This window comes from Buteo buteo, chromosome 18 (genome assembly GCF_964188355.1).
Source record: "Buteo buteo chromosome 18, bButBut1.hap1.1, whole genome shotgun sequence".
NCBI lineage: Eukaryota > Metazoa > Chordata > Aves > Accipitriformes > Accipitridae > Buteo > Buteo buteo.
The window spans coordinates 10,176,209-10,189,363 of record NC_134188.1 but is presented as its reverse complement, the minus strand read 5'-3'; the positions used below and the strand labels follow the sequence as shown (position 1 = coordinate 10,189,363).

Sequence of the window (13,155 nt, the reverse complement as noted above, 5' to 3'; positions counted from 1 at the left end):
GCCTGTGATAGTATTAACACAGTTGCTCTTAAGGCAATGTCAAAAAGCCTTTTTCTACTTCATAGTCTACGGTGGCATCCTATCAGCATTCAGAGACATGTCTGACCGACAATGCAAATAAATGTTAAAATCGACGTTTTTGTTTTTGGTTTTTTTACAGCTTTTGGTACTTAAATACGTACAGAATAAAGATGTTTTCATGCGATATCACAAAGCTCACTTAACAAGACGCCTGATATTAGATATATCAGCTGATAGTGAAATCGAGGAGAATATGGTGGAATGGCTCAGAGTAAGTAGCCTGACATCTTTCTTTGTGCCTCTAGTTTGTGGTATGAATTCCCACTCTTGAACTTAGATACCCTTCTTGCTTAGGTGAGTTCTATCTTAAATTGCAGGCCACTCAGGACATCTTACACTTCTGTTTTATTGCAATAGTTTGTGAAAGTAAAACAATTTAGCTCTTTTCGAAATGTTGATCCTAATAGTGGTAGTGATTTTAAAACATTTCACATATTACCTGAAGGCTTCATATAGTCCATATGCAAATGAGCAAAATGTACTTGTTTAGGTATGTAAATAATTTGAGATGTTTCTAATTGTGAAATCTTATTGCAGATCAGAATATTATTTGCATGTCTTAAACATTCCTTCAAGTCTCAGAATTCATTGATTTCTTAATGCATGCATATGTTCTTCAGCACTTGGATGTTTTTAAAAGAATCATCATATGCCATTAAGGGGTAACTACTTATGATCCATGCAAAAAAACTTTATATTGCATTGCAGATTAACTGTTACTGTAAAGTGATGATACGTGTATACTTTAATGCTTTTCATTTTTTTGAGTTTATTATTTTAAAAATAAAGCTTTTTGTTCATAGTTGTCTATGTAATAGTTTAGTGTTCTGTTTGTTTATACAGGAAGTAGGAATGCCAGCAGACTATGTAAACAAGCTGGCTAGAATGTTCCAGGATATCAAAGTGTCTGAAGACTTGAACCAGGCCTTCAAAGAAATGCACAAAAATAATAAACTTGCTTTACCAGGTATTGTTTTCAAATTATTTGCTATTTTTCATTTCTCATAGCGAAAAATAATTCTGTTGAATCTTGAGTTAAAAATTTTATGAACTGCAGGTTGAACATAGTCTTCAGGGTATTGTTACCCCTAGATGGGAAGTGTCTGTAGACTCTGCTTTCATTTATGGTTGACACTGAAGCTATATCATCCTGTAAGTTATTATGTTGTGTGTTTTCATTATGAGCAATCTTGTAGATACAGACTCCCTACTCTTGTAGATAAATTCCAAGCAGGGGCTTGAATCAGTATCAGTGCCTGAACTACCCCCTTCTTTTATGCACTCATCATTCGTCATGAGTGCTTCATGCTGTGCTCTTCCTTTACCTGCCAGCAGGAGGGCTGGGGATGCATGCTATGAAGAGCTTAAATCACATTTCTGAGATTAAATTTCACTGGTGGGAGAGGCTGAGGAACATCCAGTTTTGGACCTGCTACTGCTGAAAACCCTTGAGTAGTGCTTACAAGCATCAGCTATAAAGTTGCATCAGAGTTAAGGACCTCAGCAGAGGCAAGCCAAAAAACCAGAGATTTCAATCAGTGTTGCTGGCAGAAAGCCAGTGGTGCGTAGAGTACCTTAACGTTTAAGTAGGTAGACACCCTGCTACTTTCTGAAAATTCAGTCCTCCATAATTGTATTTAGAAAAAAAAAATGCATTTTGTTTATCTGTTATACCTGGAAATTCACATAATCCAATATTGTCTTACAGCTGACTCTGTGAATATTAAAATTTTAAATGCTGGCGCCTGGTCCCGAAGTTCTGAAAAAGTGTTTGTCTCGCTGCCCACGGAATTAGAAGATCTCATCCCCGAAGTTGAAGAATTTTATAAAAAGAATCACAGTGGTAGAAAACTGCACTGGCACCACCTCATGTCCAATGGAATTGTAAGTGTATAGTTTTTGGTATATCAGTCTCAATGACTGTACTTTCTGTGTATTTATATTAGTTAGAAAGCTTGTGATCCAGAAAGGCTTATAAGTAAAATTGTCATTCTATTCACAGATAACATTTAAGAATGAGGTTGGCCAGTATGACTTGGAGGTAACAACATTTCAGCTAGCTGTGCTGTTTGCATGGAACCAAAGACCCAGAGAGAAGATCAGCTTTGAAAATCTTAAACTGGCAACTGAACTCCCTGATGCAGAACTTAGGAGGACTTTATGGGTATCTCCCTTTATCTTGAAACAGATTTCTTCTTGATTTTTGTACTCTGAAATACTGGATTAGTATTTTTAAAGCGCTGTCAGATAACACTTTGAAACTGAAACGTGAATGCCTTTATTGCTGATTAATCAGTTGTAATGCTGGCTCCTTGCACTACTGCTGAGCACACACAGCCTTTACGTTAATACATTCTCTCTACCCAATATTATCTAACTTAAGCTTTGGGAACAGCAAGATCTTTTTGACCATATGCTGCCTAAAGCACACAGTTATGATCGTGGTTTGTGGAGTGGGACTGGTCTAATTCTAGGAAATCAGTGGCACCTGATAAATAAATGTTGCTTAAAAATAACTTCAGTGTTTGGTCTATCAAACTTTTAATTATTTAGCTCAAGAATAAAGAGAGAAATGATGTAAATTAGACTTAACACCACTTCTGTAGCTATGAGTTTGTGCATTTTACTTCATGTGATTTTACTTACGCTAACCCATTTCAGAAGGAGATTTGCTAAACTCTGTCCCCTCTCTGGTTTTACTAGTATCTTCTTGTTGCCCTCTAGCTCCAAACAAGACTACGTGGTTCCCTCACTACAGTTCATGGCTGTGCAGACTATGTTCTTAAAAAGTAATTGTTTCCATTTAGAAAGTCTGGTGTTTTATTTTCATTCTCCCCCCTCCCCTTTTCTCTGTAGTCTCTTGTAGCATTTCCAAAGCTGAAACGTCAGGTTTTATTGTATGAACCTCAAGTCAATTCACCCAAAGACTTTACAGAAGGAACCCTCTTCTCGGTGAACCAGGAGTTCAGTTTAATGTAAGATGATGTTTGAAAAGTAAAATAACAATGTAATATTTTATAACTAAAGGTATTTACTTGAAATTAACCCTTGTTCTTTAAAGTTTTCAAGATTCGGCTAGACACATGCTTTGCTGCCCTATCCATACATAGTTTTGGCGATGGTCATGCTTCAGCTAGGTGGATGGACTAGATGACCACCAGCAGCCCCTTCAGACAAACGTTGCTATGATTCTGATTGCTGTGAAATTAAATTTCTTGAACACCTAGGGATGAGGTGCAAAATCAGAGGCTTTGCTATCTTCCTGTTACTAATGAGCCCATGAAATTTCATATAGGAAGAATACCATGTAAGCAGAGCCCTAGTGCTGTATTGATTATTATACACACACACAAACACAGAGTTTCAAAAGCAGAGTGATAAGTTAAAAAAGGAAGTGAAACTACTTGATAATATGTTATGCTGTCAAAAGCTAGGCTTTTTGGTGTAGCTTTCACTGGAGAGGAGTGTCTTTATTTCAGTGAGAATTGCAGTGCTCTTTTACTGGTGCTTTGAAATCCTTCAGACCATAAGACAGTATAGAGAATATCTAAATGGTATATACTACATTCAGCATGTTTTACTTTGGGTTTTGCCTCTCTCTGTTATCAATGACTATGATTAAAACTGGCTCCTTGCTAGTAACCTCAGATTCTGGACCTCATACTCAGCAGCCGGATATCTGGATCTGTGGAGATAGAGAGGTGATAAATCTGCTTTCCTGGAGCTTAGTTTCTTGCCCAGGGCCACGATGTTTGTTCCTGTCATCAGGATCATGGGCTTTGGGAAATGATGAGAGGGCATGACAGAAGAGACAGGCTGTACAGAAAGTTTCTGTGTGACCACTGAAGAATGCCATCAGCTTTCTTTGTTACAATAGCTGGTTTTTGTCCTTCTTTTCTGCTAGACAGACAGTTCTTTTGATGGAATATCAACTAGTCCAATTTCCTGATATTTGTTGTAAGAACTTCCTCCGAAGAACCCTAGTTTTATATAATTAAACTGAAATCTGTTTCTCTGAAATTTTATTCTTTAAAATAGTACTGGTAACTTTTCAACTTCGGACACTGTCAGTTTCAGCTGATGGATTTTTTTGTAATGCTAATATATTCAGGTTTTATTGTACGGAGACATTGGCGTTGAGTCTTTTCAGCCAGCTATCTCACTGCTGCAATGCTAATAGCCTATAAATATCTGATTTGTGATGCTACTCCTTGCTGATGTAATTTAAGTTTAACAAGAATTCCTTAACTTAAAATGTATTTTTTGCTTATTTTCATGCAATACAACTTTTTCAGAAAAAACGCTAAAGTTCAGAAAAGGGGCAAGATAAATTTGATTGGTCGATTGCAACTTACTACAGAGAGAATGCGGGAAGAGGAAAATGAAGGAATAGTCCAGCTAAGAATATTACGAACCCAGGCAAGTAAACTGCCAGAGGAGTATAAAATTACCCTATTTCTGTTGTTGTATTATCATGCATGCTGTCCACATTTGGACGTTGACGTATGAAACAAATGCTTTTGAATCCTGTTGGAACTTACTGTTGCTATTTGGCTTATATCCTTTGTGAATACTGGATTTTGCATGTGTGTTTGTGCACTTGTAGTTATCAGCCTCCTGTTCTGATGTACCAGGTCATAGTTTTTAAAGAGGACAAAGCAGATATTAAGCAAGCGGTGAAGGCACAACTGTGTAGTGGTGGGTGGCAGCAGAAGATGGTAAAAGTGGACTGACTTGAGCCACCAGCACGAACAAACAGTATTGTTGATCTTCACATCTCTTTTGACTGCTCTGTATGAAGAGAGTAGAGTGATCTCAGAGGTGGGATCATGCTTTAGTAATAGCGGTGTGACTTTGAGAGGCCTCCTTTTCAGAGGGAAAGTTTGTAAGTACACCTTAGGTGTACAAAATGCAGCTTCCTGCTTTGTGGTTGGTTGTCCTTCAGTCAGGTACTCATGTCAAATCTTTTGAGCTGACAGTTCTAAAAAAAATGAATTTTTTCGGGCAGCAGAGATCATTACCTACAATGGAGTCTCAAAATTCCCTTTTTACCTTCAAGTTGCAGGTCTGTTCTATCAGTCAGATTAGATTCCAGGCCATGTACATTGTGAATTGTACCACCTGAGTTAACATCTTGGCCATACTTCCAGCAGAAGGATTAATGCCTGGTTGCGTTTGTGAAATGAGAACTCCTTGTGAGTTCCAATTTGACATTAAGCTTGCATTTCATGAGGTATTCACAAGGTATGTCACAAGTCACACTGGAAATGGCGACTTCTGCTCAGAGAATGAATGAACATTAGGTTTTACTGAGTAATTTACACTCTAGCGATAAGATTTAACTGCAGATTCTCCTTTGACTGGACTTGTCTTCCATCTCTTGCATCTTGCCAGTGCTTCATTCTTTTCCTTTACCAACTTCTTTGTAAAAGCAGTTCAGTATCTACTTAGGCTAAGAAATGCAGCATATATCTGATTTTTAAGGCAAAATACAGATTTCCTTGCTGTCTTGCCTTACCAGGAGCCCTCTGTTAATGCTGTGTTCATGTTGTCACTTCACCCAGGCATTTAAAAAAAAAGTAACTTTTTTTTTTCTCCTCTTGTCCCCTACCAGGAGGCTATCATCCAAATAATGAAAATGCGAAAGAAAATTACTAATGCCCAGCTTCAGACTGAACTGGTAGAAATATTGAAAAACATGTTCTTGCCACAAAAGAAAATGATAAAAGAGCAAATTGAATGGCTTATAGAGCACAAATATATCAGAAGAGATGAGTCGGATATCAACACCTTCATATATATGGCATAATTTGAGGACTCTGCAGGATGCTGAGAACATAAATGGAAAGGTGCTTGGACAGACAGCTGCAACAGTTTGTGCTGCAGAAGGACTTGTTTTGACTTTCGTTACGTATTAAAATCCCTGCCTTACCTTACAGAGGACTATATTTTGCCAATCTCATTCAGCTAGCATGATGGCATTCCCTTCATGTTGCACACTTTTAACAGCATGCTGTTTTGTGGGAAACTTGCATTCATGAAGAGCCCATTGTGAACTTTTTAAAGTAGATTTGATTTACACCCACCAGGAAGAATACAGGTTTGGGTTTTTAGATGACCAGTACTTGCACAAGGAAAAAATATTCAAATATTCATGCACTGAGGAACTGCTAATTAGTTTTGTTTGGGGTTTGGTTTTTTTGTTTGGTGTCTTTTTTTTTTTAATGCAATTAGGACTAGAAGTAGCACTTTCACTTTTGTGTTTTGGATCAACAGAGTAATGTACTGTCCACCTTTGATCCTTTTTATGTAATAACATTTGAGAGACACAAACACATGCATCACAACTGATATGTATTTGTTACAGTTAAAACCTGTTGGCTAGAGCAGTGCTTCAATCTAGTAACTGGATTTTAATAATTGACACATAAGTGACATAAAAGTAATTCCAAGTCATGGGTGATATTTTTCCTTAAGCAAGAGATCATTGTTTTTAAATTGTTTGCTGTAAACAAGTGGATATACGTTATTTGTTACCTTGTTTGGATGGATGATTTGCTACAATCCTTTTTGAGAAGGTAAAGCTTTCTTCAATGATACTTCACTCTAAAAGCAGTTTTCATGTCTGTTATACTGAACAGAAATATTAAGTGTATTTCCTTGTACATTTAATATTTGTATTCCAAATATTTAAGTATGACTACATATATCTGAATGCATTAAAGAGTAATTGATGCACAACTCCCCCAGAAAGAAAATAACACTTGAAGATCCCTGTACTAATTCCTCATTGGTAACTTCATATGTACATGCAAGGTTAATCCAATTGGACTGGTTTGTTGCTTAGAAGTCAACATCTTTGTATGAAAAACAAACCTTCTGGTTTTTATTTTGAAACTGGCAGGGTAGGAAATATAGTTCTAATGAAAATGGTAAAAAGCTAAGGGAAGATACCTTGGTCAGTGTATGCAGAGAGAGTGCCAAATACACATCAGGAATTTCAACTTTTTAATGTTACCTCTTCTATTTTCAATCATCTTAAGTAGTCGTTTGGCACTGCCTGCCTCTCTGCTGCTCTAAAATGTCCCAGCATGTATTGGACTGATAACGTGAATCACTGGAGCAGAGTGCCTGTCTTGGGACAAAAGGTAAGTTGAGCTTTACTTAGTTCTGTATGAATATTCTATAAATTGTAAGTGTGTGAATTTTTTTTAATTAACCAGTTCAAGTTCATCATCTGAAGGTCTCATTTTCTTTGATGATTGAAAGGGGGAAGAGGATATAATTAACTTTAGTCAAAGAGGAGAACCTTCCAGTAAGTAAGAGGAGGAGTTTTGCTTTCACATGGTTTCAGTAAAGTATACAATAAGAGCGGTTTAAAAGCAAACACTGCAAGAATGGCTGTTTGCACCCTTAAACAGGCTGCATGCTCTATTACTAATGTAAAAGCCAATGTGACTGCCTGAGAACAGTGTGCTTGGACATCTATTTGGGGAAGAAATTTTTGGTAGTGAGGTTTTCATGAACAAGAGATGGAGAGAAGTTGAGACCTGGCCAATTACAATTGATTAAAATCTCACAGCTTTTGTTACATGCTTTTTTTGATACTCAAAAGCAGATGCTGTTTGAAACTTGCATCTTTTATGTTGGCCCTCTAGTATTGCAGTTCAGAATCAAAAGCAAGTGGTGCTCTATGTAGTTAACCAGTAAAACTATTTGAACATTAGAAAACAAAATTCTAATAAAAAGCTTTCTGCTGCAAGACTTTCAGTCTTTGTAACTTAAAAGTAATAAATGCTCACTTGGGATAATTGGGGAAAAACATGACAGTCTGAGCACACTCTTTTCAACATGAAAAATTCCAACCCTTGACAGTTTCACACTTGTTCTTCTCTGGTTAAGCAGAAAGAACTGCAAATTGGGTAATGCTGATTTTGAAGCCATTGATTTAGATTTGAGAGAGAGAAGTTTAAGAGGCAGCATCTAAGATACAACTGTTTAGGAAGCTGGAGTGTATGCAGAAAGCAACAGGTTGCTAAAAGCTAAGGAGCTACATGTTCCCTCAACTATTAAATATAAAATAATACAACCCAAATGTTATCTATATATTTCTCAACACCTGGGATGCAGAAAGAGAATTGGTAATGTGCCTATGACATGGTCATTTTTCATTGAATACATACCGGAAATGGATGTCAGGTTTTTTATTAAATCTGAGACTCACACCAGCAAATTTGTTAAAGATGCAGAATCACATTTAGCGTCCTTCATCAGGTCACTTTCACCAATATGCACTTAAAACTAGTATCACCTGGGGCACAGGGAGATACCTGGGGTAAACTGTTCTTTTGGGGAGGGTAGAGTTCAGATCTAAATGAAAATGAACTATTCTTCACTTGCAATATGGCAACAACGCACTTTTAAGGCTGCAATTTTTAGCTATGAATATATATGTCCAAAGACCTAGCTTAAAGAGGTGCTGCATCTGAAAAACATGTTGCCACACACACTGCCACGGTGAACAGCTATGGAATGAAATCTGGTGTAGAAGAGCTGGGGGGGCGGGGGAGGGAATCACTCTTAATGGGTTTAATTAAGAAATACTGTTAAATCTTTCTCTGTCCCAACAACTTGATGAGGATCTCGGTTTCGATTCTGAAGTCTTCCATTTTCCTCTTTCCACAGTTGGTGTCCCTAGCTTCTAATTTTATTCATCTGTCTTTCATTTGTTACGACTGTAATGCAATTACATTTCCAAAAGACAATGTGACTTTTTTGTTTTCACCTTTTTAAACTTAACGCAAATGTTCTGAATGTTCATATGTTGCATTTATTTGCATTGGGATGCCATTGTCCTGTAAAGTGCAAATTTTAAAAATACAATTGGCAAAATGATTTGATAGTTTTACAGGAAGATTTGCTATCTTAAACTCAAACTGTTTTCTATTTTCATCTAAATGACTGGGATGCTATCTTTGTAATTCTTTGAGGTCATATTTGTGAAATAAACAATACATGAAAGCTTTCCTGTCATATACACTATATGTAGTCTGGAGTGTTGAGCAAACTTGAGTTCCTGAGTTGTAATATCTATCTACGTATGGTATTTACAATTTTGAATGTGTGCCACTACCGAGATAATAATGCTGTACAATTTTGAATGGTGGTAGTTTCTGTATGGCAGTCCAGCTGAACTATTTTGATGTACTGCTTAATTTTTGAATTTTATTTTTTAAGTTGTATAATTTATTTTCTTGCAAAATAAAAATGTAATATAAAAGACTACTCATTTAGCAAGATATTTTGGTGTCTTCCCCTGCAAAATTTTTAAGTTGAATTCAGGTGCTGCTCCTGAAAAATGCTACTGTATGAAATTTGCCTGATTCCAAGTCCCAAAGTCTGTTATGATTAGAGTACTAAAAAAAAAAAAAAAAAAGTAAAGACTTCCAGTTCTTTGCTTGCTATGATTTTTCAGGTACTTAATGTTATATGTAGAGCTATTTAGTCTTCCAAATTCTGTTTAAAGATGCGCTGTAGTCTTTCAATTTGAATGTACGAGAGCCTGCCATGCCAAAAGTGGCTGGGGGTGCCTGACTTTCTGTTCATGGCATTTTTAAAATTGGTTATGTCTCTGTAACTCACTGGGATGTACTTGGATTGCTGAATGTTTTGGTTGATTTGTCTCTGAAATTACTTACAATGTGTGTCACTGAAAATTACTGGTGGTGTTACCAGATTATTGGGACCTTCAGGTACCTGATCCTGCAGTAAACAGTGACATGGGAACAGTCGATGGCCTGAAGGAGTGCTTTTACTGTAATGGCTTTTCTTCTGTGATTGTCCTTGCCTTTTAATGTGAATCTCTTTACATTTCAACTCCTTTTTTCTTTAAGTGCATCATCTAACATCGGTGTTTTATGCTTTCTGGTATATGCAAAGGTTAGAACTATTTGTATGGAATAAATAACTATTTTTGAGTGACTATTCAGTGCACATGGCAATTTGCAGACTGGCAGTTCTTGCAGGCAGAACTTTGGTAGCAGGCTGCCATTATTTCCAAACTTTTTTTTTCTCCATTAGGGCAAAGTGTAGTCTTTCACAACAATGGTTTTCCAGGTGGAGTTGTTCTCCAGAAATAAGCTAGTTATCACAGGAGTTGCTTAGCTGAATTAACTCCTACCATTGTAAATTGGTCATAGTTTAGAATCATTGACCTAAATATGAAAGGCTCTAAACCTGCTTCGTTCTTCTGATAAACTAAGAACTTGGCTTTACTTCTTTCTTTCTTTCTTCCTTTCTTTGCTTTAGGTGTCAACAGAGAATCATAGAATCATGTCCCTAAGCACCACATCTACAGGTCTTTTAAATACCTCCAGGGATGATGACTCAACCATTTCCCTGGGCAGCCTACTCCAGTGCGTGACAACCCTTTTGATGAAGAAATTTTTCCTAACATCCACTCTAAACCTCCCCTGGTGCAACTTTTGAGGCTGTTTCCTCTTGTCCTACTGCTTGTTACTTGGGAGAAGAGACTGACCCCCACCTCGCTACAACCTCCTTTCAGGTTGTTGTAGAGAGCGATAAGGTCTCTCCTCAGCCTCCTTTTCTCCAGGCTAAACAGCCCCAGTTCCCTCAGCTGCTCGTCATAGGACTTGTGCTCTAGACCTTCTCTCTCGATATGTCTCTCTAGGTGTAGGCATGGTGCCTGCATTTCATCCTCATTTATTCTAGTGATGGAGGTCCACTATGTAACTTCAGTTGGATCCTGTGCTCCAAGTCCTGCATGTGATCCGAAACACTTGTAAGAGAGAAGCGTTGGGGGCATGTAGGCTCCTGCTTCGATCTGCTGATCTGGGGCATCACCACAGCAAATTTCATCTCCTGAGCTAAGGAAGAGCAGCACAGTGTGGTTGTTATTAGTAGTCTAAAAGACTGAACACCAAAAATCAGCAACTTTGAAATTAGTACATTATAGCTGTTCTTGGTTAGAAGAGATGCTGAAAAAATTAAAGAAGGGAATGCAGTATGGTTTTCTTTCTGTTTTTAAGACCATGGTCTAATATGTATGTACAGCTTGGGATTTGCAATGAATGTGGCTGAGCTTTACAAAAGCGGAAAGGCAGAGAGTAAGGCAGAACTATTTTCAGAATCCTGTAACATCAGCACTAGGGCTACTTGATAAAACCAGCAGAAGATTGGTTTAAAATGCTAAAAGAGGACTTGTTTCCAGGGGATGCTAGGGGTGCAGATCACAGGTACCAGCAGGTTCAAAAAGGGTTAGACAAATTCATGGGTAACAGATAATAAAGCCAAGCATATCCCCTCTAACATGACTAAACAGCAAAGGTGGATGCTGTGGAAGTCCAGAGACGGCACCTTGGCTCTTCTGCTCAGCCTCAAGCGGTGGCTGTAGGGGGTGCTACTCTCCTACAGTTCCTCTTGAACTCTCGAATTCTCCTAAATACGGATTGTCCTGAAAAATCTTAAAGCCCTCCCAGAAAAAAAGGGCTGCAGAGGGGAAAAAAAAAAAATAAAATAAATTGACTAACTGACTAGAGGCAGCAACAGATGCAGGGGGGAGGATGTAGGGTTCGACGTTCGGAAGATCTCGCGATGTCACGGAAAGTTAGAGGGTTAGTCGCAGCCTTGTGATGTACCTGTAACCCCACCTCCCCTTGTTAGTATAAAAGGAATTAACTGTGCAATAAAAGGCGGAAGTTGGCGCTCACACTGTGTGTGTTATCTGTCTCTCCCTGGTCCGGGCCGACCACTGATCTAAGCGTGGCACCTTGATATGTAGCGAACGCTACAGGAGGAGGAAGATGTAAGAAAATCACTGGACCAGGACCAAAGATGTAAAGCATCGGGGAGCGCCCAACCAAGCGCCCTTGTCAGTGCGCACCATCTCCTGGAGGTGTGCAAGCAGCCCCTGCCCCTGCCTCCTGGGAAGGGATGTGGATCCCACAGGCAAAAGGCTTTCTTCCCTACTCCCCCTCCAGCTTCCTTCTGCGGGTGGTGTGAAAGGTCGTTTGCCCAGGGCTAGGAGGTGGCTGGCGAGGGCACCCTGCCACCGGCGTGGGGTCAGGACAGGGAGGGTGTAAATGAGCAGGTGTGGGGGAAAGTGCAGGCCGGACTGGTGGGAGAGGGACTGCGCCATAGTGCGTCCCAGGGCACTCACGTGCACACAAGGGAATGCTGGCTGCGATGGATTTTTTTGTTGGACCTATTGAAGGCATTCTTTCTGTATTTTTTGATATTGCATTAGAGGATTTGTATCCTGAAATACATTTATTAACTCTGGGGAGGGGATATTTCTTTTTTCTTTACTTAGCTGCTCTATGCACTGGAGTTCTTATGCAGCTCCAGGCTAACTTTTAAACTAATGTTATTTCAAGAATATCTGTCATCCTTTTGAGACTTGAAGTTGCAGAACAATTAAATAATTCTATTATAGTGCTATGTCATATCTTCTAAATTCCCACAGAGTTAATACTTACGTTGCTGAAAACTGGTAAATTACCCAATAACCTTGCTCACCCTTTAGGCCAGGGACACGATGCTCTGTATGTTACAATAGTCATATTTCAGTAGCGTCCTAACCAGAAGACTGTTGTACATCAAGGAGTTAATGACCCACAGATCAGTTAACCTGAGAAGGCGCAGGTTATGTTACTGCACAGGCTACGCCGTGCTGTGGCATGGGTGCAGCTTGGCCTTCTGGCCTATCCTGTGCTGCACCTATACCCCAGCCACGGAAAATACCTGGCCAGCTAAACGTAATGAAGTAACCTGTAGGAGCTCCCTCCTGGCACTGGCAATTACAGCACTTGCATGTTGTCTTCATCTCAAAGCAAAGCAGCATGTTCTCATGTGAACATCCTTTTGTTTGGCAGTAGGAATGATGACCAGAATTGTTTTCTTCTCATAAGGTCCTACAAGAGCTCTAAAGACCAAAATGTTGGGGAACCTCTTCACGGATGGGATCTGCACCATGGGCTGTGCCCTGACGGGAGGTGTGTCTGATGCTGCACAGCTCGGGATTCCCAGTGTCTGTAGGGAGGTAAGACTACCTTT

General features: G+C 38.9%; 1 protein-coding gene across 5 annotated transcripts in view; it reads left to right on the top strand.

The window, feature by feature from the left end:
* The window catches only part of CUL5 (cullin 5), a 36,747-nt gene extending 24,938 nt beyond the window's left edge, over positions 1–11,809 (top strand). For 3 of the 5 annotated variants that reach the window (XM_075049992.1, XM_075049994.1, XM_075049995.1), the window contains 7 exons: positions 161–292; positions 925–1,048; positions 1,790–1,965; positions 2,084–2,245; positions 2,938–3,056; positions 4,377–4,500; positions 5,696–9,366. In XM_075049992.1, coding sequence (XP_074906093.1) covers positions 161–292; positions 925–1,048; positions 1,790–1,965; positions 2,084–2,245; positions 2,938–3,056; positions 4,377–4,500; positions 5,696–5,890 — 1,032 coding nt within the window. In that variant the 3' untranslated portion in view covers positions 5,891–9,366. Of the gene's footprint in view, positions 1–160; positions 293–924; positions 1,049–1,789; positions 1,966–2,083; positions 2,246–2,937; positions 3,057–4,376; positions 4,501–5,695; positions 9,367–10,389 lie in introns of those variants that run through there. The other 2 variants (XR_012653425.1, XR_012653426.1) reach the window with 2 other exon arrangements.
* The last annotated feature ends 1,346 nt before the right edge of the window (positions 11,810–13,155 follow it).